Here is a 27,183-nt window from a genome sequence, read left to right as displayed (position 1 = left end):
TTGGTAATTACTGCACAAACATCTCTGTCCATGACCATGCAGTAAGTGATAGACTCAACTTACAATTACCAAGAAAAAATAAACGTAAAACTCAGAACAGCTTTTTCTACCAAGGAATAAAACTGTACAATAAATTACCAAAAGAGATTAAAGAAACCTGCAGAAATACACTTATTTAGAAAGGCAGTTAAAAAGTACCTTTTATGTGATACATTTTATACATTGAAGGATTACTTAGATAAAACAGAGTAGGGGTTTGATAAAATAGTGTTTTACAAATAAATAATAATAATTATTATTATAAAACATCCAACATTCCACATAACACCTTCATTTTCTTTCCTCATCTTTCCTTTCTAGACATACTTAAGCTATGCATAGTACAGTACTAACGCCTCTTCCTCTTTCTGACCTCAACATCTCACTCATTCTGGAGGACACTGACTCATTTTTTCAGGATAGTGAATGGGAAGTAATGGTACAGAAAATGGCCCACAGATCACCACTGTGTGTGTGTGTGTGTGTGTGTGTGTGTGTGTGTGTGTAGTGAGTGAAGTTTTATGAAACAATGTTTGTATAGTGTGTGCAGTGACTGATAGTGAGATATGTGACAACAGTGTGGCATTACATTATTTAATAAGTTATTTGTAAGAAAAGTATACCAGGAGTAAATATAATGATTGTCTCTAACTAGAACTCTATAAATATATGTGTATACGAATTAGCTTATTCTACATTGTTCTAAACTTGTAAATACTTTGACATGTTCTATATCCTTGTAAAAAGAGATCTACGGATGAATAAAGCTACTACTACTACCACTAATACTACAAAGGAAATCTTACGTAATGTTTTAATACAATATGGCAAGCAAAACAATTTCTCAACTTGTGGAGACAGACAATTTTGCATCCTTTTCTCAAAACAGGGAAAGACAGACAAAGAGCATATAGTTATGGCAGTGCTGCTTTAACTGTGTCGAAAATACCCTGAAGCATATGGTAAACTGTCACCTGACCTGGATCTTAGAGACAAGGAAGCACCTAGTCAGCATGCAGTGTGGATTCAGACGGTAACGATTCACCACTTTCAACCTGATCCTGCTGGAGAAGGCTAAACTATAGAGGTAGCATCTTGTAGTCTTTCGTTTAAATTAAAACAAGACGTGCAACTCTTCATGGAAGCACAATATACTCAGAAATTCACGTTAATGGGACATCCAGTGCCTGACTGCCGACTTCCCATATGGTGCTTCCCATCGCAAAGTATTTTGGGATACCCAGGTGGTGAAGTTCTCTCTGCCAGATCTGAGCAGTAGAATGGTGTCCCTCAAACCAGTATTTTAAGTGCAACTTTGTTGTCAATTGCTATTAAAGCACAACGTCCACAGTAAGGACATCAGTGCAGTGTTCCTCATCTGTGGAAAGTTTTCGAGTCTTTTGTTCCTCTTCCAGCATTGCGAGAGTAACTCTCCAGAATCAAGTTGCAATTAGAATATTGACAAAAATTATACATATTTTAGGTTTTCTACATACACACTGCAGTCACATTATTGTGAACACCTGTCATAAACCTGAATAACCACCATTTGCAGCGCGAACAGGTGCGAGACGTGCAGGAAGAACGTAAATGATATACATGAAATGTGTTCGCACCTGCGAATGTGGAAGACCGTTTCCCATGTAATGGAAATGGAAATGAGCGTTTGGCGTCATTAGCCGTTTCCGAAATGCTTCGACCCTTGGCCAGAAAACCAATGATCATGACGTTTCGGATGTCATACAAATCACTGCTTTTGCGCATTATCACGAATGCAGTGTTCCCCGCATACCCCTCTCCCCATCCAAAATGCATTATATACCCTCCACTAGTGAGAGGTTATTGGACGTTGGCGTCCAACAACGTCGCTGCCCACGTTACTTTAACTGAACCGTATATGCCCACGAAACTTTAACTGGACCGTATATGATTTGTATTTTGATTTGAAACGTTCTCAATGATTATTTAATCTGACGGGAAATGATGGACACATATCTAAATTTCCAATATTCTGTGAGGTTTTCTGTCCTCATATTTGTAATCGAAGTTTGTGTGGTTACCACGCCTAACAGGCACGATGGCAACGTCCCTCAACGCACCGAATATTTAGAAATAGCACGGTGACGGGCATTTATAGCAGGCAGGATGTGTCTCCTCCGGTTTTATAAGGAATTTGCACGATATCCGCTATATTACGAATATCTGGTTTGTGGATAACCACTGATGATGTGCACCATGAGGAAATTTGGCTGACCACAGATGCCTACTGGGCCAGCCCCATACCTGCCCTCCTTTCCGAAGCTGGGGAACCACCATTCGTCATCCAGCAACAGATGCTCATCGTGCGTCAATGTACAGGTTCTTTGCTCTTCCTGATTCAGCCGCTTACCAAACCGTTGTTCGCCCTACCATGGAACCAATATTTATAAACTGTCCGCGACCAACGAGACCTATTGGGATCTGTGCAAAATATGATGCTGGAGCAAAATTTCGTAGCATTTTTGTCTTTAATGTTGATAATCCGGTTGCTATGATTTTATTTATCGATTGTTATTTTTTATTTGTAGTTCACTGTTTCTATTTGGGTTTACATGTTGTCATTCTGTCATCCGGAGGTAGTGAGTGAAGCTGTGGTTGCTAGAAAATGGAGTACCACGTGGAGAAATTGGAACTTTTCCGACATATTCTTTTTTTGGGTTCTAAATAGGGATAACAGCAGCTGACGCAGCCAGAAATACTTCCCCCAAGTGTGGGGGTAATGCCATTGGACACACCACGGGACGAAATGGGTTTACTCGTTCTAAAGAGGATGGTTTTGACATCGGTTGCTCTGCACATTCAGGAAGATCCTCAGGGTTTGCTGAAGACCGTTGAAACACATTAATCTACAACTATCGACGTTAGAGTACTCGAGAACAGGAAAATGTGATGAGTTGTCTCCATTACACCATGGTGCGACACTTGCATGCAAATGGCAAAGGTTCATAAACTGGGTGCATGGGCACCGCATACTATAAGCTAAAATCGCAAAATATCAGCAGGTGGTCATATGTGCATTTCTCCTTGCTTTCCATCAACTGGCTCCTAAGCAACACCGACTATTCCTAACCCATACCGTCACTAGGTACTAGAAGTGGCGTCTTTATAATGGCATAAGGAAAATAAAGAAAATGATATAAATATGGCATCTGTTCTTTCGGACCGCTCTCTAGAATGAAATTAAAATTAAATCAATACCATTAGCTGCTAATGGGCGTTGATATACATCAACGGAGACAGTTGAAAATGTGTGCCCAGACTGGGACTCCAACCCGGGGTCTCCAGCTTACATGGCAGACGCTCTATGCATCCGAGCCACCGAAAGCACAGACTCCGAAAGAACAGACTAATTTCAAGAGTACCGAGCGGGAAGGCTGGTGAAATGATGCTATTTCACGATGACACCCGCCCATATTCTCCTAGAGTGACAAAAAACACGGTACAAAAATTGGATTGGCAAGTCATTCCGCAGTTGCCGGTACCTTATTCGCCCTCAAGGACTTTTTTTCTGGTGGAAATGCACTCCGCACACGGCTCGGTAAGTTCTCCGCTGCAAAATCACGGATTGCTACCCCATTGTTGGTAGACTGTTGTAAATAGTCAAGGAGAATATATTAATCATGACTAGAATCTGTGTTACGTATATACATTTTGTGTATTAAGTTTATGGAAGAACGTATTTACGAACTGGAGTAGGTGACACAAAAGGGACGCAAGATAGTTCTAGACGTAAGAACGTACAGGAGCGATTGCGTTCGTGCGTACGCTTTTAATTCATTTTGTAATAAAAATATCATGAAAACTATTAAGTAATTTTTACAGACTGGTCTAAACAAAGAGACTTTTTCCCACTCTGCAGCTTTGCCTGCATGCGTCCTCAAGATTTGTTTACCAAACGAATTTGTCGTACATAATAAAGAGCTGAATGTATTTTTGAGGGAACTGGAACGTATGGGGAGTATCTGCGCTGAGACATTCCTCATCTGCTCCGCCTTCCAAACTGCCCTTAAATTTATTCACCGAATTTAGGCAGCATACTAATTCGTTCAGAACATCCAGAACTCCGTTCTCCATCCGCAAAGGCTGGGGAAGCAGGTGGCATTTGGCTTGGTGACGGGACACAAAGCAATTGAGGGAAATGAATCTGTAGTTGCTACAGCTAAGGAAGTGCTCCCTGCAAATCAGGTGGTCCACTGCGATGTCTCCCTTTGTACATCGTCGCTGTTGCGGTAGGCCTACAGCGTCTTGCGTTGGTGCGAATTGCTGATCAACAATAATTTGCGTTTAGTGAAACCAGCTACTCGGTCATGACGTAACGCCTTCCGGTCGCAGAGACCACATGGAGCCCTTCTCACAAGCCTTGCGTCTGAAGACGCATGGCTACGTGCTCTGGTAGGAGAACTCCTCAAAGTGTCATGCTTATGTGATGCAGATTACAGTACGCCACATTTCAAATGTATTTCACATTCAGACATGAGACAGGGCACGTTCTGACCAGGTTTATAGAGCCTTCGAGCGATCGCGGCTGGGCTGTAGGTGCACAGTATAAGGGTCAACCAGGCCTTCTTACCTGACGATCATTAACGCTATAAACATGAGAGGATGAGGCTTGCCACGGGCGCTTACAGGAGCATCCCCGCACCTAGGGTCTGTGGTGGGGCTGGTGAAGCCCCATTTACGATCCGAGGGCAGCTCCTCATGGTGCTTCACGTGTGAAGGTTCCTCGCTGCTCCCAGTTCACCAGCACACCGTACCATTGTTTGTTCAGATATGGAACGCCTCTGTACTATCTCCCCCGGCAACGACGCCGTTTGGCATCCGTATGAAGTGTGAACTAGCTTCACTGGGCGTCGAGCAACTTCAACTCCATATCCAGGGCTTTAAACGGCTGCCTTGCTGGTTACTGCAGAGATTCAGCCTAATTTTAGTTGTACTCCTACACATGTGTTTAATACATAATTTTACGCCGGCCGGAGTGGCCGAGTGGTTCTAGGCGCTACAGTCTGGAACCGCGAGACCGCTACGGTTGCAGGTTCGAATCCTGCCTCGGGGATGGATGTGTATGATGTCCTTACGTTAGTTAGGTTTACGTAGTTCTACGTTCTAGGGGACTGATGACCTCAGTAGTCAAGTCCCATAGTGCTCAGAGCCATTTGAACCATCTGAACATAATTTTAAGATTTTATAACTGACCACCACACCACTATAGTTGCAGCCACTGATGGGTACACCGAGGGGGACTCTTTTGGTTGTTCTATTGTTTACCCTGATTCTGTTTTCAAGATCCGACACCATGAACAAGTTGCTGCCTTTGACGCGGAAGTATCCGCGACCTTATGGGCAATGGAGCAAACGAGACATGTTGCGAATTCTACATTCTTTGACTGTTCGGGTTCCCTTAGTGCCCCTCAATCTCTACAACGCTTGTACATAGCAGATGAAGTAGTCCCAAATATCCAAGATGCTATCCTACAACATCAAAGGCCGGGGAAGGAGATATCTTTCAGCTGGGTGCGAGAGCACAAATGTAATGCGGGGAACAAAAGGGGTGGGTGTAACAGCCAAGAAGGCGTGTCGCGATCATCAGTTACTTCAGTGTTCCATCCCCTTGCATACTGTCGCCTTGGTGTTGAGGTACAAAGTGGTGCACCGATGGAAAGAAGAGTGACCTGAAGTAATGGACAAAAAGTTGTGCCTAGTAAAGTTTACAACATGACCGTGAGGTACATCCTCACAGACATGCAGGCGGGATACCGTTCTCCTTACTCGCCTTCGCTTAAGCACAGTACTCTGACACGTGGCTTCTTTCTCCAGTGAGAGGACCCTCGCACGTATGGTACCCGTGGCCTACAGCTCACTGTGCGCCACATTTGATCAGATGTGTTTTATTTTCAGCCCAGAGGCAAGCAGCACGTTTGCCGACAGATCTGCCCTCTATTTTCAGTGACTTTCAAACGAATGTTGTTACAGTTTTAGGATTTTGTGATTTGGCCATCTTACTTTCTAAAACTTTCGGTAGATATTCTTAATGTGTTAACAGGGCGACTGGCTCATCAATGTTTCCTGTAAGTGGCCAGTATCACATTTCCCTGCGTCTTTATTTTAGCTCTACTGTCCTATTACTTGTGTTTTACACTAAAGCTCCAAAGAAACTGGTATAGGTTTGCGTATTCAAATACAGAGATATGTAAACAGGTAGAATGCAACGCCTATGTAAGACATCATGTGTCTGGCGCAATTGTTAGATTCAATTACTGCTGCTTCAATGGCACCTTATCAGGCTTTAAGTGAGTTTGACGTGGTGTTGCAGCCGACGCACAAGCGATGTGACGCAGCATCTCCAAAGTAGCGATGAAGTGGGGATTTTCCCTTTCGGCTATTTTATGAGTGTACCGTGAATATCAGGAATCCGGTAAATCTGATATCGCTGCTGCCGAAAAAAAGATCCTGCAAGAGCTGGACCAACGACGACTGAAGAGAATCATTCAGATGACAGAAGTGCAACTCTTCCTCAAACTGGTGCAGATTTCAATGCTGTTCCATTGACAAGTGTCAGCGTGTGAACCATTCAACGAAACATCATTGATATGTGGTTTCGGAGCCGAAGGCCCACTCTCGTACCCTTGATGACTGCTCGACACGACGCTTTGCGCCTCGCCTGTCCGTCAACACCGACAGTGTACTGTTGATACCTCGTCGGACGAGTCTCGTTTCAAACTGTATCGAGCGATCTGAGTGTACGGGTGTGGAGACAGGAACACTCTTCATTTCCACTGGCGACCAAACTCCCCAGACATGAACATTATGGAGCATATCTGGGATGCTTTGCAACGTGCTTTTCATAAGGGATTTCCAGCCGCTCATACTCATACGGATTTATGGACAGCTCTGCATGCTTCATGGTGTCAGTTTCCTCCAGTACTACTTCAGATATTAGCCGAGTCCCTACCACGATGTGTAGCTGCACTTCTCCGTGCTTACGGGAATCCTACATGACATTAGGGAGGCGTACCTGTTTCTTTCGTTCTTCAGTGTATAACAGGTATAGCACCTTCACCCTTTCTCTGTCCTCTTCAGGCGTGTGAGATAGAATGATTGTGTGAGTTGGGCACAAGGAGACATGAGACAAAGGCTAGTTTAACAACTGATCTGTGTTGTAGTTCTGGAGATAATGGGACGATTGTTCAAAGTGGTATTACTTGCGATTTTGCGAAATGTCTGTCATGCACTATAGACTTTTATGGAGAAGTTTCTAATCAGTTATCCTGGTGGCCGGCTCAGTCTGGATTTGTTTGACAGTGTTCACTCAAGCACACTTCCCTGATTTAATTTTAACGTTTATTTTATATTTTTCATTGGTGTGGCCCGTTTCACATCGAGAAACACGTAGCTCCGCGAAGAAATACGGGATTGCGTCAGAATCAACAGCGCCAAAAGAAGGAAAATTTCAATACGGATAAATAGACGACGTTACCTGATGCGAACGAAAATCAGGCGTGATATACCACATGTGAAATAACACCTATTTTAACGAAATATTGTTCGATCTAGAAATAAAGCCAATTTGTAAATGTTTCTCATTATAGACCACACTTAAAGTTTCACTTAAATAAATCTAAATGCGTCTGGTGACAAAAACACATTTTGTTGTTGTTGCAAATACGAATTAAAATACCTTCAATAATTTTACCGTTAGTTCAGACACTACTTTAAAAGCACATTTTAACATCTATAAAGTTGTAAATTTTACGTTCTTCACTGGTCGGTATTACTGGGTAGGTGAGTGTGAATGGACATGGGAGAAAATGGTTATATTTGTAAGTGAAATTATATTTTAAGTACCTTTAGTTTAAACTCCTTGAAACACATTCAGATTAGATAACACCTCGCTGTTAAGCACCATAAATCCTCAAACCACCCCACGCACACACTCGTGATGAACATCCGTGTGATCTTCGGCACATAACGCATCTGCTGTCGGCCACTTAACGCATTGCGGTCCTGAATTCTGGTCGTATTATCGGCCTCGTGTTAATATTGTTCCTTGGTTATTATCCCTTTCATGTGTGTTTGTTTCCAATCATCCACTCACACAAAAGTATTTTGTTGAACAGGATGAATTTTTTAATCTGCAGCGGAATGTGCGCGGATATGTACCTCCCTGACAGATTGTAACTGTGTGCCCCACCCGAATTCGAACCCAGGTCCCTTATCTTTCGCATGCTAGCACTGTACCACCTGAGACACCCAAGCCCGACTCACGACCCTTCCTCACACTTTAATTTCACCAATTTGCTGGGTCGGAGATGAGATAGTGGCGAAATTAAAGCTGTGATTACGGGTCGTGTGTCGTGCTTGGGTAGATCAGTTGCTACACCAGTAGTCCACGAAAGGGAAAATTCCTTGTTTCAAGTCCAGTTTCGGCACACAGTCTTAATCCGCCACGAAGTTTCAGATATCTTGTTATTTGATCGGAATAACAGCGACTGTTCTTTGCAATTTACTAATTATAAAATACTGTGTGCAGTATGAAAGCATTGTATCCAGTGCGTTAATTATTAGTATGTAATGTCCTCTTACCATTTCAAAAATGGTTCAAATGGCTCTGAGCACTGTGAGACTTAACAGCTGTGGTCATCAGTCCCCTAGAACTTAGAACTTTTTAAACCTATCTAACCTAAGGACATCACACACATCCATGGCCAAGGCTGGATTCGAACCTGCGACCGTAGCAGTCGCACGGTTCCGGACTGCGCGCCTAGAACCGCGAGACCACCGCGGCCGGCTTCCCATTTCAGAAGCTTCTCTGCTTCAGAAAGCATGTCCAGACAAATAAGAGAAGTATGAGCGTAACAGTAATTCTGAATCCCACACTGCCTTATGGCACCCATACAGATTACATCTCGGTATCATTCGTACACTTGCAATCGGTTGGGACGAGAGACTAATAGCCGCCTCATAGACTTGCTAAATACTGACAGGGAGAGGACACAGGAAATAACGTTTACAGTATGAACTAAATGAAACTGCACCAATAACAATAACAATAATAGCAATGTTCTGTCAAATTCTGGAAGAACAGTAACTTACTGGTACGATATTTCGGGGCACTGTCTTCTGGGGAGCAATAACAAAGCTCTCCTGTTTAATATTCACCCATCATATGCGTTGTGCCCTATTACGTAGTTCGCATGCTTCGCTAGAGCACATACGCTTCTGCTGTTAAATCTGTACGCTGCTCTATGCGCCCTCTGTGGTGAAACCTCGCCTCTTCGATATCAAAACGATTGTCTTCGCGTGGAAAGATCGCAGGACAAAGCCGACTATTCAGAGCACAAAGTTTTTCTATAACAGCGTCCCATGGAGAATGGAAAGATCGCAGGACAAAGCCGACTATTCAGAGCACGAAGTTTTTCTATAACAGCGTCCCATGGAGAATTTAAATTGAAACAAGCGTCTGAGTTTATAAGACGTCTAGACAGTCGTATTTCCACTAACCCGTTGAAGATTGAGGTCCGAAAGTTTGACGCATGGCTCACAATTTTTGTTTCATTATTTTTCGTCGAATGAACAATGGGAATACAGGGTTGAGCGGTAGCGGACTTATTTCCTCTGAGAAGGCGAGTATGCCGCCGATGTTCGATAATGCGATCCTGCAGTACGCGTCTTTTGCCCTATAAAGGATTTGCCCTTTTCCCGTGGAATCCTGTGAAGACCTTTTTTTGAAACTCTAAGTCATCTTTAACAGTGTCCAATAAGCCGACGGTTTGGAAGGAGGACTAAAGATTACAGTAACTTTATGTCTTCTTAATATTCCGCCCATTTTAGCTGAAATATTTCCTGCTTATTATAGTCAAGCAACCATCTTGAAGGCCTCAACCTCTCCCTTGTTAATGAAATATAACCGCAATTACGTTTATCGACAATCATCAGCTGTATAATGGAATGAAAACAATAAAAATATGTGTTGGATCGAGACTCGAACCCGAATTTCGCGAGCGGCTACCTTACCATTCGGCTATCCGAGCACGACTCAGGGCAGACCCAAAAATCCACATGCCATGAATCATGTGTCTACAACGTGTATTCGTACATCCATTATGTACTTTCCCCGTACGACAGTAAGTGGGAAATCCGGTTTCGAGTCCTGTCGAGCACAAGGCTTCATTGTCACCATTTCTTTATAAAGGTGACGGTTGTCCATTTTCATGCATTTCATAACGGCTGTAGTCGCAGCACAGCCTGTTCCTTCCGACATGCATGCATCGTAATTCAGAATAACGAGGGCAATGTAGTATTGTATCTTCCTTCTTCTGTTATCTGTACGCCTGTAGCACTCTCTGTGTCCGCCCCTGTTAACTGAGTGGTCAGCGCGACAGAATGTCAATCCTAAAGGCCTGGGTTCGATTCCCAGGTGCGTCGGAGATTTTCTCCGCGCAGGGACTGGGTGTTCTGTTGTTCTAATCATCATAATTTCATCGCCATCGACGCGCAAGTCACTGAAGAAGTGGCGTCAAATCGAAAGATTTGCACCGGCTACCGGTCTACCTGAAGGGGGGCCCTAGTCACACGGCATTTATTCATTTTTAGCACTCTCTGTACTTTTTTAAAAGAATATCCTTTGTTCAGGAGCACAGATTGCGTGTGTTCCTTGAGCAGGCAGTCGGCGTCTGAGATGGCATGCACTCGGCAGATGAAGGTCTTTAGAATACCTACCGTTTGTGCAGTATGCTGACAAATAGTAGACGTCAATAAAGGTAAGTATGAGTGGCCTTTCGAAACAATGAATGCCCATTTGTACCACTGTATTTACGCCGCACGAGGACGTCTAAAACGGCGAGTAATCACCTTTCTTCCCACAGTAAATTTTATTTTTTCGTATATGTAGCAGAGATGTTGAACGATCTTACGGATACTGTCCAAAGCATGAGACCAAATTATGAAACTTTCATGAACATATCATCAGAATATTGTTTGTTTTAAAATAACTACCGGCCGTTGTGGACGAGCGGTTCTAGGCGCTTCAGTCCAGAACCGCTCTGCTGCTACGGTAGCAGGTTCGAATCCTGCCTCGGGTATGGATGTGTGTGTGGTGTCCTTAGGTTAGTTATGTTTATGTAATTCTAAGTTCTAGGGGACTGATGACCTCAGATGTTAACTCCCACAGTGCTCAGAGCCATTTGAACCATTTTTTTGAAATAACTGATGTGAGTGTGTACCACCATAGCTCTAATACTCCAATGATTTATTTTGCTTTTGTTTCATTTAATATTACATCGTCAAGCTTCTGTAAATGTGTTTGATTGAATTGATAACGTAAAATTGTATACTCCTTTCTTTGTTAAAACTTTGATGTCGTGGCTTCATTCTATGCAATGTAGCGTATCTGTCATTTACATTCTTTGTCCCATTTGGAGGGAACAAAACTTACTGTATATAATTGTAATTTCTGTGTGAATAATTTTTTGTAGAAATGTCAATATGTGCAAATGTTCTGTTTTGTTTAATGAATTTGCTTGCTGTTATGTAAACTGCTGATCCTCACTTAGGGTTCCTAGTTATTCTGTATGTAAAAGTTGTTGTGGTTCCCCTCGGGAACGGAACTGTGTAGCGCGCGCAAATTGTGGTTCGCCCAGGTAGAAAAGGTGGAACAAGAGTCAGTCGGGGGCGAGCTACGAGTCGGGGACGAGCTACTAAACTGTCCACTGCCATGTAATAGTTGCATATTGTGATGGTTCTGAGAGAGGTTTTTTCTGCTACTTTCCAATGCCTCGGGTGGATGGATAAATAGCTGGAACTATTTTGGAATTTGTATGTGTCATCGCCACCAAGAAATGACAGAGTCCAGCAATTCTACCTGCAATTTCAACTACCAAGATGCAACCGCCACCACATTGCGCAATCACTGTAATGGAGCACTATAGTAATGTAAAGTGAAGGACCAGCTATAATGAATGTGTTAGTGTGCTCAAATATAAGGTAATTTAGAACTGAATTTATGTACCTACCTTGATTTTTCTCCTTATCATAACACCTCTCAGGTTCCTCTCCGTTTGAACTAAATTGATTTCCGAGTATCCTTACTGAAAGAACATTAAAGCCCAGTGTTTTGCTAATTGATGCTTCTTGAACATAGTAAAAAGAAAGTTAAAGTGGCAAGTTAAAGTTAACGATACTTGCAGAAAATAATTTTCCTGGTGAAACTGCTTGTTAATATGTTGTTGCCAACTTCAAATTAAAAGTTCTTAAGATTGAGGGCTATAAAGTTTTGCTTAGTAAATGAGCACATTACTGCCTGTTGTGAATCGCAGAAGGTGAGTCAGTATCTTACATATATGTTAATTTTGTCTCTCAATGGTGTAAGAGTGGAAAACTGCAGTATGAAACGTTATATACTCATTTTTGCTAAGTGTTTGTCTCTCTTCTGTATTAGAAGTGCATATGAATAGTATACCAGGATCCACAGTTTGTCTATTGTGTTTATACTCGGTAACAAGTAATGGGAAGACCACTAATTATGAAAAACATTATTTCTTTATTCAAATGATAGTGACAAGCCACCTGTTAGTGGATTCCAATTAACTTTCATTTTAAATAGTAATGTATTTAACTGAGAGAGACTTAACCCATATACAATTAATAATTCTGCAGTGAATAGTAATAATAACGTTATAAAGACCATTCAGTTTCGTAAGCCCTGAAAGTAAAAGTGTGTTTCGGTATGTGTTATAATCTTGCAAATACTTTGTGCTGCTCTAACTGTTAGGTTCAATCTTACCGTAAACACATGTGTCAGAGTTCACTGCACTCACGTGTGACAAAGTATAGGTTTTGTTTATCCATTAAAGTTACTAATAACTATTTTCTTGAACGAGAATATTAATCATTCTCTTGCTTAGTTAGGCTGGCGACCGTTTTCTTTATCAGTTTAACAGTGCAGATAGAAAAAATTTTGTTTGTTACTGTTCAAATATTTACGTAGTTCTGACTTTCATTTCCGATAAGCCACCTCCGGCAGGTACAACACGGTCAACATAACAAAATTCCTCTAAAAGGTAACACTGCTCTGTTGCTCTATACCATAATTGCTTTAACAAGATAGTTTTATTTCACGACCTGCTCCAAAGCTTAAGGTTATGGTATAGCAGTAGCGGACGGTAGTGTTATAAGTGTTCGCTCGACAGATTCTTCGATAAAAAGACTGGCCACCAGGAGAGACAAAGTCTCCCCATGGTGACACTGTCAGATTGTTCAAAAAACTCGTTGGTGACTAAAAATTATGTCGAGGAGAGAATCTGCTCAAACAACGCCGTAATGTCAGCCACAAAAGTGTTGCCAGTGAGATGTAATGGAACCGCCAAAGGCACATTTGTAAAAGCGAAACGACGCAAAATTGACTAACAAAGCGCCGCTTTACATCTCAAATGACTGGAATTTGCTGATAAAATCACTCGAATTTCTTGTATGATGTGGACCCTTGCCTACAGTGGGTTCGAGTAAAAACGCCAAGTACGAGGTCAGATCGTAGGTTGCTGCCCCAATATTGCTCACTACAGGCAGTAAAGTCACACCTTCTTTATGGATGTTGGGCAGCCCATAAAGTCCAGGTGCAACTGAGCTATTTGATCCCAGTGCCTTAATGACGTCATTTGGAAGAGAACTGTTGGATATAAATTCTGCTGCTTTACGCATCTCTCGGTTAGTAGGATCCTTCTCAACCTTGCGATACGTTGAGTCACAAAACGAAATATTGATCTTCTTAATATAGTCCTCATATATCAGCGAGTTACAGACATCCGGCGGTTCTCTCAAAATTTTATAGAACAGTCTGTACACCGTTTTAAATTCCACAGTAATAAACATAAAAACAACAATAATAATAACTGTATCATTAGTACGACTGGTTCTTTCATTACTTTCTTTTGGAGGCTTGTGAACACAAGAACACCACGTAATAAAGGACCCTGCAAGTCCCTATGGATTGTTCTGTTACTGATGTATGTAACTAAACTGTAATGGAAGCCCTCTGCATCAAATGACAAGGACCTCTAACAGCATTTCTTACAGAATGATTTAGCTTCCGGAGGTACGTCTTCAGTAGAATGTTGAGAGAATTCTGGTAAGATGATTGATTCTGTTTTCTTCTGTCTACTTTATTGAGACGTTTCATGAGAATGGCTTTTTTGTTGTTTACTTTCGCAAGTACTGTCAGATCATGTGATCCATTATTGCCTGCAACAAGTCGCTGCAGAATTCACAGAATGATCAGAACATATTTAAAGAAAGTTAAGAAATACAAGAAGAGACAATCTTCAGCCCACAGGTGTCACTTTAAATAATATGAATATTTTAGTGATAAAATGCTGACCATTGAAACTGCAACACCCAGAAGGAAACGAATACCGAAATTTTACTTACTGAGTACAGTGTAGTAGAGATCTTAATGATCAAATTAATGGTGTTTACGGAGGTGTGAAGGGCAGAACACCTGGCTGCCACGTATGGCAAAATGCTCTCAAATACACTCCTGGAAATGGAAAAAAGAAAACATTGACACCGGTGTGTCAGACCCACCATACTTGCTCCAGACACTGCGAGAGCGCTGTACAAGCAATGATCACACGCACGGCACAGCGGACACACCAGGAACCGCGGTGTTGGCCGTCGAATGGCGCTAGCTGCGCAGCATTTGTGCACCGCCGCCGTCAGTGTCAGCCAGTTTGCCGTGGCATACGGAGCTCCATCGCAGTCTTTAACACTGGTAGAATGCCGCGACAGCGTGGACGTGAACCGTATGTGCAGTTGACGGACTTTGAGCGAGGGCGTATAGTGGGCATGCGGGAGGCCGGGTGAACGTACCGCCGAATTGCTCATCACGTGGGGCGAGGTCTCCACAGTACATCGATGTTGTCGCCAGTGGTCGGCGGAAGGTGCACGTGCCCTTCGACCTGGGACCGGACCGCAGCGACGCACGGATGCACACCAAGACCGTAGGATCCTACGCAGTGCCGTAGGGGACCGCACCGCCACTTCCCAGCAAATTAGGGACACTGTTGCTCCTGGGGTATCGGCGAGGACCATTCGCAACCGTCTCCATGAAGCTGGGCTACGGTCCCGCACACCGTTAGGCCGTCTTCCGCTCACGCCCCAACATCGTGCAGCCCGCCTCCAGTGGTGTCGCGACAGGCGTGAATGGAGGGACGAATGGAGACGTGTCGTCTTCAGTGATGAGAGTCGCTTCTGCCTTGGTGCCAATGATGGTCGTATGCGTGTTTGGCGCCGTGCAGGTGAGCGCCACAATCAGGACTGCATACGACCGAGGCACACAGAACCAACACCCGGCATCATGGTGTGGGGAGCGATCTCCTACACTGGCCGTACACCTCTGGTGATCGTCGAGGGGACACTGAATAGTGCACGGTACATCCAAACCGTCATCGAACCCATCGTTCTACCATTCCTAGACCGGCAAGGGAACTTGCTGTTCCAACAGGACAATGCACGTCCGCATGTATCCCGTGCCACCCAACGTGCTCTAGAAGGTGTAAGTCAACTACCCTGGCCAGCAAGATCTCCGGATCTGTCCCCCATTGAGCATGTTTGGGACTGGATGAAGCGTCGTCTCACGCGGTCTGCACGTCCTGCACGAACGCTGGTCCAACTGAGGAGCCAGGTGGAAATGGCATGGCAAGCCGTTCCACAGGACTACATCCAGCATCTCTACGATCGTCTCCATGGGAGAATAGCAGCCTGCATTGCAGCGAAAGGTGGATATACACTGTACTAGTGCCGACATTGTGCATGCTCTGTTGCCTGTGTCTATGTGCCTGTGGTTCTGTCAGTGTGATCATGTGATGTATCTGACCCCAGGAATGTATCAATAAAGTTTTCCCTTCCTGGGACAATGAATTCACGGTGTTCTTATTTCAATTTCCAGGAGTGTATATATGTCGCCTAGCATTATCTTCTTGATACATAACATCAGATTAAACACGAAGGCAGTGCACAAACGACGGGCGTATTACATCAGAAATGTAGTGGCTGCTGTTAAAATTTCTGACTGTACGAATAGGATGTGACCGTTTTGTGTAGTCAAAGGCCCAGACACCTTCACGCCTGGTGCTGTGCCCGTACGCTAATGACGAATTCGATCGCAACGTTAGTTCGCCTTGCAGCCTCCACTTATGGATACTTTTACATTGATTCGTATGAAAACAAAGGCGTGGCTCAGTGCTGTCAGTGGGCACACCACTGTTGGCACAGGACTGTCTGCTGCTGCGCTGCGCCTCGTGAAGCCGCGGCGATGGTCGCTGTCCTCTATGTGTTGCTCCAGAAGCCGCCACACTCTCCCTGTGGATCCTTATGCCGCTGCAAACAAACCTATTTCCGGATCCAAGGTACTGGAAGTGGCTGGACGTTCCTGCACTTGCCCAGTGTACAATAGGTGTGTTGTCTTAGGCGCTAGTCGCGTGGGGCTGTTGACAACCCACATGTTGCTATGATTCTCATGAACCTATCTACCCTGTATTCACATCACAATTGTAGGGTTCCGACAAACGTGAGCAGCAGTGACGTGGAACTATAAAATGAGGCCGGGGTGGTTCCTTTGAAAGGGCACGGCCGATTTCCTTCCCCATCCTTCCCTAATCCGACGAGATCGATGACCTCGCTGCCTGGTCTCCTTCCCCAAACAACACACACAACACACATACAATAAAATGCGGTCACAACGTAATGTTAGAATCCCAGACGAGAGACAACTCGCTATTCACATATAACCATCAAAATTCATAAGATATGTTTGAATGACACACTCGCTGAGTAGTCTTTCCTTGAGCAGGGTGTTAAAAGACAAAAGTATTCCATATTTTGATACGGGGTATTAAGGGCTAAAACATGAAAAACGTTCAGTAAACATGGGTTTTAAATTTCATACCTTAAGAGATATTAGCAGTTCTTCATCTTGGCTACAGCGAAGCACATCCGTTCTACTGCAAGGTCTTTGCTGGTATAAACGACCTACAGACTGTACATGGTGCGGCGTTTAAATCCGTTTTCCCGCCATATCGTATTTCCGCCGGAGGCTGCGGTTGGCGTTGTTGAAAGCCATAGGCATATAGTAAACAGTTAGAACCTCAAAAATGGCCGAGATGCAACTGACAGATGCTGAGTACAACCGAAGAGCCGCGGTTAACGCAAGTGCTCGCGCTGGGCATTCGCCCATTGAAACAGTTCGATTCTTCGGGGACCCAAGATCAACTGCTCACGATATTGAGTCCGAGTATAATGCTTTGGAGAAGTCTGGGGGAGATTCCGCTCACCCGGCAAGTAAACCTCATCCGAGGATGTCACGAACTGCGGCAGTCATCGAAAAAAAAAATGGCTCAAATGGCTCTGAGCAATATGGAACTTAACTGCTGAGGTCATCAGTCCCCTAGAACTTAGAACTACTTAAACCTAACTAACCTAAGGACATCACACACATCCATGCCCGAGGCAGGATTCGAACCGTAGCGGTCACGCGGTTCGAGACTGTACCGTCTAGAACCGCTCGGCCACCCCGGCCGCCAGTCATCGAAAAGGCTCAAGTGCTGATTTCGGAGGACCCGGGGCAATCGCTGAGGAAATTGGCGTCAATACTGAATGTAAACGAGTGAACAATGCGTCGGATGGCAGAGGAGGATCTCATACGAGCCATTTAGTCCAAAACTGGCTGTCGGATAATGTTCACATATTCTGGTCAAAGGAGTTCCGGCCCCCGAATAGCCCGGATTTGGCGAGTAGTCGAAAAAGTTACCAACGAGACGATGCACTCTAATGTCGCTTCTCTACACACCTCTATCGAAGCAGCACTCGCGAATGTGGACAGCGCTGTTTTAAAGAATGCGTACGGTCAGTTCAGGACAAGACTGGAGGCGGTCACTGAGGCTCAAGGAGCTTACATAGTGTAATTTTACTCTTGAAAGATACCACTATTTATACGAAAACGGGTTTTCACTTTCATTCGTGTTCGTTTTAGTAAATCTGCTTTTAAAGAAAAGTTTTATTTGTCCGGATTTAAGCACCGCAATTTGTAGTAAACAAGTGGGAAACTAGTAAGAACATGTTAGTGTGACATATTATACTTAATATTACATACGACTTGCACTTGTGAGCCATCGCTAAATCAGGTGCTGAATATGGTTCCCCAAGATTAAGCGTCTATTCAGCATATTAGTTAATCACAGTCTCTGAAAAAGTCCATGTTTTGTCACGAATGCTCTGGCGGGGAATGATGAAGGGTTCCTGTAGTGTTTACACAGCATTGATGGAGCTTACATACGCGAAACGCTTCAACTATCTCCGTAACCAAAAATTCAAGGGACTGAGACAGGCGAAGGTGTTGGATCTCCTTGACCTTCCCATTGCCCATTAAATGTCTGTGTGATGTGTTATCGGACGTCTCCGTGAAAGTGGCTGTGCTCCATCCAGTCGTTTAGATCTACTCTACATCAGTTCATCGCAAGCCACCTGACGGAGTGTGGTGGACGGTACATCTGGTACCAATAACTGATACCCTTTACCCCTGTTCGCTAGCGAATGACGCGTGGGAAGAATTATTATCGATAAGCCTCTGTAGTAGCTCAGATTTCTCGAATTCTCTCATCGTGGTCATTTCGCGAAATGTATGTCGGAGGAGTTGCATTGTCGTCCGACTCTACGTGGAAAGTACTCTCCCGAAATATCGTTGGTAAACGTTAACGTGATGCACACCGCCTCTCTTGTAGCGTAGATCACTTGTGTTCGTTGAACATCTCTGTAACGCTCTCGCGCCGACTAAACGATCCCGTGACGAAACACGCCGCTATTTATTGGATCTTCTAAGTCTCTTCTATCAATCCTACCTGGTAAGGATCCCAGATTGATGAAAGATATTGAAGAATCGGTCGAATAAGCGCCTTTTAAGCCACTTCTTTCATGGATGAGTAACATTTCCCTAAGATTTCGGGTGGCATCCACTTTTCTTGTTGTTTGTTTATGTGCTCATTCCACTTAAGATCCCTCTGAATAGTTACGCCTAGATATTGTACGGTAGATAATGTTTCCAGCAATATGTCATCAATAGCGTAGTTGTACAGTACTGGATTTCTTTTCCTATGTACACGCAGTATATTACATTAATTCACGTTGAGTGTCATCTACCAGGGCCTGCACCATTCAGCAATCCTCTGTGGGTCATTTTACAAATCGAAACTATCTTTTGGCGTTGCTACTTTCTTATACACAATCGCATCACCAGTGAACACTGCTACAGATCTTTCGACGCTTTCTACTAGATCATGTATACAGAGTGATCCATAGATCGTGATCGGGCCAAATATCTCACGAAATAAGCGTCAAATGAAAAAAAAAAACTACAAAGAACGAAACTTGTGTAATTTGAAGGGGGAAACCAGATGGCGCTATGGTTGGCACACTATATGGCGCTGCCATAGGTCAAACATGTATCAACTGCGATTTTTTAATAGGAACCGCCATTTTTAATTACATATTCGTATAGTACGTAAAGAAATATGAATGTTTTAGTTGGACCACTTTTTTAGCTTTGTAATAGATGGCGCTGTAATAGTCACAAAGATAGTCACAATTTCAGACAAACAGTTGGTAACAGGAGGTTTTTTAAATTGAAACACGGAACGTAGGTACGTTTGAAAATTCTATTTCGGTTGTTCCAATGTGATACATGTACCTTTGTGAACTTATCATTTCTGAGAACGCGTGTTGTTACAGCGTGATTACCTGTAAATACCACATTAATGCAATAAATGCTCAAAACGACGTCCGTCAACCTCAATGCATTTGCCAATACGTGTAACGACATTCCTCTCGATAGCGAGTAGTTAGCCTTCCGTAATGCTCGCACATGCATTGACAATGCGTTGACGCATGTTGTCAGGCGTTGTCGGTGGATCACGATAGCAAATATCCTTTAACTTTCCCCACAGAAAGAAATCCGGGTACGTCAGATCCGGTGAACGTGCGGGCCATGGTATAGTGCTTCGACGACCAATCAACGAGTCATGAAATATGCTATTCAATACCGCTTCAACCGCACGCGAGCTATGTGCCGAACATCCATCATGTTGGAAGAACATCGCCATTCTGTCATGCAGGGAACACCTTGTAGTAACATCGGTAGAACATTAAGTAGGAAATCAGCATACATTGCATCATTTAGATTGCCATCGATAAAATGGGGGCCAATTATCCTTCCTCCCATAATGCGGCACCATACATTAACTCGCCAAAGTCGCTGATGTTCCACTTGATACTGTTTCCAGCAATATGTCATCAATAGCGTAGTTGTACAGTACTGGATTCCGTTGCCCAATAGTGCATATTATACCGGTTTACGTTACCGCTGTTGGTGAATGATTCTTCGTCGGTAAATAGAACGCGTGCAAAAACTCTGTCATCGTCCCGCCATTTCTCTTGTGCCCAGTGGCAGAACTGTACACGACGTTCAAAGTCGTCGCCATGCAACTCCTGGTGCATAGAAATGTGGTACGGGTGCAATAGGTGTTGATGTAGCATTGTCAATACCGATGTTTTTGAGATTCTCGATTCTCGCGCAATTTTTCTGCTACTGATGTGCTGATTAGCCATGACTTCAGGTACAACACCTACTTGGGCATCATCATTTGTTGGAGGTCGTGGGTGACGTTTCAAATGTGGCTGAACACTTCTTGTTTCCTTAAATATCGTAACTATCCGGCGAACGTTCCGAACACTTGGACAATGTCGTCCACGATACCGAGCTGCATACATAGCACACGCCCGTTGGGCAATTGATCACAACAGCCATACGTCAACACGGCATCGACCTTTTCCGCAATTGGTAAACTGTCTATTTTAACAAGGTTATTGTATCACGAAGCAAATACCGTCAGCACTGGCGGAATGTTACGTGATATCACGTGCTTATACGTTTGTGACTATTACAGCGCCATCAATTACAAAGCGCAAAAAGTGGTCGAACTAAAACATTCATATTTCCTCACGTACTAAACAAATATGTAATGAGGGTTCCTATTGTTAAAACACGTAGTTGATATCCGTTTGACCTATGGCGGTGTCATCTAAGGGCCAACCATGGCACCATATGGTTTCCATCTTGAAGCTAGACGAGTTTCGTTCTTTTAGTTTTTTGGTTTGATGCTAATTTCGTGAAATATTTAGCCCGGTCATTATCAATGGACCACCCTGTATACACTGTAAACACTAAAGGGGTACTCCCATAATTGCCTTTACATCTGTCTACTTTGTTCCCTTAAGAGCGATGTGCTAAGTTCTGTCTGCAAGGAAGTCTTGAATCCAGTCGGAAATCTAGTCCGATGCTCGGTAAGCTCGCATTTTTTTCACTAAGGACGGTGTGAAATGCCTTCCCAATGTCAAGGAAGGCGACATCAACCTGAGCGCCGTTATATACAGCGCTATGGATCTGAGGGAGCAAAAGCGAGTTGCGTTTCGCAAGATTTTGTTTGCCGAATGCTTATTGATTTTTATGGAGGAGACTTCCGTTATCCAACAGCATAATAGAACTTGGAATGTTACGTCTGGTGGTATACGCAAGTCGTTTGATAGTACCAGAAGATATTTTACACCAGTCATTCCGTTTCGTAGTATGAAAGGTCGTTGGCAGTAGCAAAAGGTTCATAGTAGAAGAGATATGTTTCACAGTCGCGAAAAGGAACAATTGATGACAGGTCCTGAGGTACCTGTTAGTTGACATTTATGTCTTGTTCTGGTCCATACTACCGCCACTCAAATATGGAATACGGCTTTAGTACAGTATGCCTTTTTAGTACAGTGTACAGAACTTAGGTGGCTGTACTTATACCTGCTCGGCGTGGCTGCGCTAAAATTAATATCCATGTAGCACACGTGATACCATTTTGTCGTTTATTGCACGCTAGTCATGACGTTGCAATTTTAATGGTCAAAGTATATTACAGATCAGTTGTGTTGTGTATACACGGTATACCGTAGAAGCGACGCTTTGGCACATGGATCTGCCTGCGGCCGCCGCTGGTGCAGTTTCAGGATACCGTGACGTCACACGTGCCAGCGCTCGTCGCCCCCGAACTGAGGACACGTGGGGGTGGCTGCAGCGGCTCTTCCCGTGGGGCGGCCGCAGTGGCCGGTGAGTTGCCCCAGCCAGGGTCGGAGGATGGACCGGGGGCGGTGCGAGCTGCCGAAGCATTCCCGTTGGCAACTCCCCCAGGGGGCTGGCAGTACGAATAGAAAGGGAAACTGGGGCAGCACGTGACACAAGACCCGGGCCCCAGTGGGCGCCTTTTGCAACGACACGGCGCGTGCCAGGCAATCCAAAGAGGCTGCTCTTACAACTGTATACAGGGCACCTTCCACGACAATAATTGCCTTCTCTAAGAAGAAATTTGTACGTATAACTGTATAATACTCTTTCAACGATTTGGCTATGTCACATTAATACTTTTCTCCTACTCCAAACCTATTCTGACCTTTCCCAAACTGTGGGTCAGAAGTCCCTGTTTTGAGGATGTGGAGATCACGGCAAGCATTGTGGAAACAGGTTGTTGGTAAATAAAGAAATATTTATGCGGTCATAGCTTTAGAATTTTTTTACCAAGCAAAACACATCGCTCCTTCTACTTCCTCAGCATGAGAAAATTCAGTCAGTTACGTGTAACATAATTCTTGTTTGAAACTTCCTGGCAGATTAAAACTGTGTGCCGGACAGAGACTGGAAATCGGGACCTTTGCCTTTCGCGGGCAAGTGATCCACCAACCGTGCTACCCAAGCACGACTCACGCCCCGTCCTCACAGCTTTACTTCTGCCAGTACCTCGTCTCCTACCTTCCAAACTTTACAGAAGCTCTCCTGCGAACCCAGCAATCTGCAGAGTGAAAATCTCATTCTGGAAACATACCCCAGGCTGTGGCTAAGCCATGTCTCCGCAATATTCTTTCTTTCAGGAGTGCTAGTTCTGCAGGGTTCGCAGGAGAGCTTCTGTAAAGTTTGGAAGGTAGGAGACGGATACTGGCAGAAGAAAAGCTGTGAGGACGCGGCGTGAGTCGTGCTTGGGTAGCTCACTTGGCAGAGCACTTGCGCGCGAAAGGCAGAGGTCACGAGTTCGGGTCTCGGTCCGGCACATAGTTTTAATCTGCCAGGAAGTTTCATATCAGCGCACACTCCGCTGCAGAGTGAAAAACTCATTCTGGATACTGCTTGTATAGTATCATACGAATACCATTACCGTGAACATCTTCGTATTACGGTATTGCTTGTTACAAACTCCCATAAGCTCGCGTTTCAGGGTGTTATGGGAAATTCTAAGACGTAGCATTCACATGAATTTTTATGTCCAACTCACACGATACTTTTGGATTCTTTCATTCATTTAAAATGCGTCTCACTACAAAAGGTCGCCAAGTTACAGTTACCAAACAATGAAATTTGTAAAAGGTTACATTTGCAAACGTAACCGCAAACCTGTAATAACATATTAATAATTTCAACCACACTTCTTTCAAATATTACGAAAAATACACTAAAACCAGTAAACTGAATCAAAGGCATCAGAAACGGATCACAAGACGACATCACAATGCTTGGTTGATCAATCATTTCACACCTTAATGCAGTGTAGATGAAAAATTCATCGGGATCTATACTGTATTAAGATGTGAAATGACTGATCAACCAAAAATTGTTATGACGTCTTTGTTTGACTTTACTGGTTTTAGTGTATTTTTCGTATTATTTCAAAGAAACTTGGTTGCGATTAATAATGCCGTTTTTCAGGTTCATGATGACATTTGAAAATGACGACACAGTGCTTCGAAACTAGATATTTAAACTTTTAAAAATTCATTGATTTAGTGACTATGGCTTGACGATCGTGTGTGGTGTCGAACATTTTAAATTTCATTTAGTCGCACTCATTTTGACAGTTAAATCGAAATACAGAATGTGTCATTCATGTTGAAAATATGTAATTCTGTTCTAATACCTACATTTCGAATAATATCTCTTCTTGTACAACCAAGAGAGGTGGCGCACTGGTTAGCACAGTGGAGTCGTATTCGGCAGCACGACGGTTCAAATCCGCCTCCCGCCATCCAGATTTCAGTTTTACTGGATTTTACTAAATCGCTCCAGGCAAACGTCGATATGATGCCTGTGAAAGGTCACAGTAGATTTCCTTCCGCATCCTTGCCCCAATCTGAGCTTACACTCCGTCCGTAATCCCTGGATGTCGACGACACGACAAATACTAACATATGTTCCTTCATTTCTCCTTGTGCATCCATTCGTGTTCCTCAAAACCCTCATCACTGCTCATTGAATTTCTATTTTTTATTTATATTTACATTTTTTGTGATAAAGTAGGTTATACTTGTTTAGGATATTACTGTAACCACTATCACTTAATGTAAATTCATGGTTGTCTCTTTTCATACTTAAAGCCTGTTTGTTATGCTAACGCTATAACAGACAGCTTGAAATTTGGGCATTTTATTTTCAGTGTCGGGGTCACAATCAATTCTTACAGCACAGTCTAAGTATCAGAGACAAAAGGTTTCTTCTAAAACTAACTTATCGCAAATAATTTTTGGTTTGGCTAGATATTTTCTTCGGGAGGCATTACTTTGCTTTTTATTATTAGAAGCTTTTCAACTGTATACGAATAACAATGACCAAAAATACATAATGACTGAAAAATGCGTGTATGCCACGATATTCGAGACTGTCTTTCACACTGAAACTTCAACTCAGCCGAAAATACTGCCACGAACAATTAACACGGAACTCTCTGTATAAGGCACTAATTAACGGGAATACCTGCAGCTACATTCATATCGATTCACCAACATTACACGAGTGATACCGACATATTGCTACTGCCGACAGCATCTCACACAAATCTTACGTCCAGAGTGCGTACAGAGTGAACAACAACTCGAAAGCCTGTCACAGGTAAAGAATTTATTTTACTCGTGCGCACATCTTAACCTGCTGTTGCTCCAAGATTATCGAATGATGCATGCCGCCACAGCAAAGAAAGAACTTTACAAACGCCATCAAAACATTTTAGACACAGACTTCTCTTCACAAATGGCAGACTAAAAGTGCACATCATTGACGCCGCAGACTCTGCAACCGGTCCTATACATATGTACACCAACAGTTTGATCACATTGGACGCGCGGAGTAGTCGCGCGGTTTGAGGCATCATCTCACGGATTGCCCTGCTCCTCCCGCCGGAGGTTCGAGTCCTCCGTCTGTTATGGGTGTGTTTGTTGTTCTTAGCAAAGTTCGTTTAACTAATATGTAAGTCTAGGGACCGATGACGTCAGCAGTTTGGTCCCTTCGTAATTTACACACATTGATCATTTTGATCACATTGGACCGCATTGGTGGCGCTCACAGCATCTGTTTGTGCCAGTAATGTCTTGTTTATTACAGTCACATTGGCTCGAAAAATATACACAATGTATCATAAAAGTGAAAACTCACCCCGTTGAAAGCATACGATGCTATTATTGTTGTTGTGGTTTTCAGTCCGAAAGACTAATCTGATGCAGCTCTCCATGCTACTGTACCCCGTGCAAGACTCTTCATCTCCGAATGACTACAGCCTACTTCCTTTTGAACATCCTTACTGTATACATCTCTTTGCCTCCCTCTACGGTTTTTACCTCCCTACTAAACTGGTGATCCCTTCATGCCTCAGAGTTTGTCCTGTCAACCAATCCCCTCTTGTAGACACAATACGCCACAAATTTCTTTTCTCGCCAGTTCTTTTCATTAGCTTCTGATAGGTTACATGTTCTACCCATCTAGTCTTCAGCCTTCTCCTTTAGCACCACATTTCAAAAGCTTCTATTCTCATCTTGTGCGAACTGTTTATGGTCCACTTTTCACTTTCATACGACGCTACACTGCAGACAAATACGTTGAGAGAAGACTTCCTGGCAATGAAATCTATATTTCATGTTAACAAATTTCTATTCTGTTGTTTTAGCCTCATGTGGGGCACAAGAAATTGTTCACGTAGATTTAGTGGGACAGGGTTTATTCAAGAAAAGAGAGTACATCTACTTTGATGTGTGGTTTAGTACAACGTAAGTATTAATCTCTTGACAAATACAATTACTTCTTGAATAAAGAAGAAATAGTGCTGGAATGGAAAAGTCTTCTCGAATAGTAAAAGACCAATAACATTTATAGCGTGGCCAAAGGCCAGGACGAGACAGTCACAGCTTTCGGAAGAACAAATAAATATAAACGTTATCTAAGGCTGCAGGCCATTAAGAAGAATGCAAACACTGCTGGAAAGTAGTACTAACTAATAAATGCACATAGCAGAATCATATCCAATTCAAGTGCTGACGTGACAGTCTAAAGTTAAAGCTCTGCACACTTACAGACCGTATTAGTTAAAGTCCTAGAAGGACAGATCAGTTCCGAAGTTGCATTATAATGAAATACAGTCGAGTACGGGTAGAAACGAAGACAAATCGTTCTAGTGCAGTAGAGGATCAATGACATGAAACACATCACCGTCGTTGCGGCGGCTCTAAAGAGATTTCCTGATTGAAGAAATGCAGAAGCATTCGGAGACTGGCCCAGGAAGCTCACTTGGAGTGAACTGGCTGCCCAGTGATAGTGTGCAAGTCAAGTACAGCCCTCGGCGCCAGAATACATTCGGTCTTGCTTCCTCTCATGTGGCTGGCGCAAATAAGAGGTTCGTGGCGCCAGCATTCTGTGAAGGCGCTTTGTTCCCCGCCTGGTGGTCGAGTTTACCACGGCAGGCCCCGAGTGCCTCTTACAGGGATGTAGGCTGCCCGCATAACTTGCATGTCGTTCAGGTTTCTGGTACGGTAGGAGCAAAGCCTACCCACAGCATTATCTCCAAAAACGCTTTTCCTGCCATGGCCAGTCTGCTTTTTATACCCTCTCTGCTTTGGCCATCATTCTTTTGTGTGGCCAAATATTAAATCTCATCTACTACTTTCAGTGTCTAGTTTCTTAATCTAATCCCCTCAGCATCGTCTGATTTAATTCGATAACATTCC

General features: G+C 43.5%; 1 protein-coding gene across 1 annotated transcript in view; it reads right to left on the bottom strand.

The window, feature by feature from the left end:
* The window catches only part of LOC126267887 (transmembrane GTPase Marf-like), a 69,941-nt gene extending 42,974 nt beyond the window's left edge, over positions 1-26,967 (bottom strand). The window contains 2 exon segments of the mRNA XM_049973196.1: positions 22,167-22,413; positions 26,912-26,967. Of these exon segments, the coding sequence (XP_049829153.1) occupies positions 22,167-22,413; positions 26,912-26,967 (303 nt within the window).
* Between the last annotated feature and the right edge of the window lie 216 nt (positions 26,968-27,183).

The sequence above is a fragment of the Schistocerca gregaria genome, chromosome 4 (genome assembly GCF_023897955.1).
Source record: "Schistocerca gregaria isolate iqSchGreg1 chromosome 4, iqSchGreg1.2, whole genome shotgun sequence".
Classification (NCBI taxonomy): domain Eukaryota; kingdom Metazoa; phylum Arthropoda; class Insecta; order Orthoptera; family Acrididae; genus Schistocerca; species Schistocerca gregaria.
This window is presented reverse-complemented; position numbering and strand designations above follow the sequence as displayed.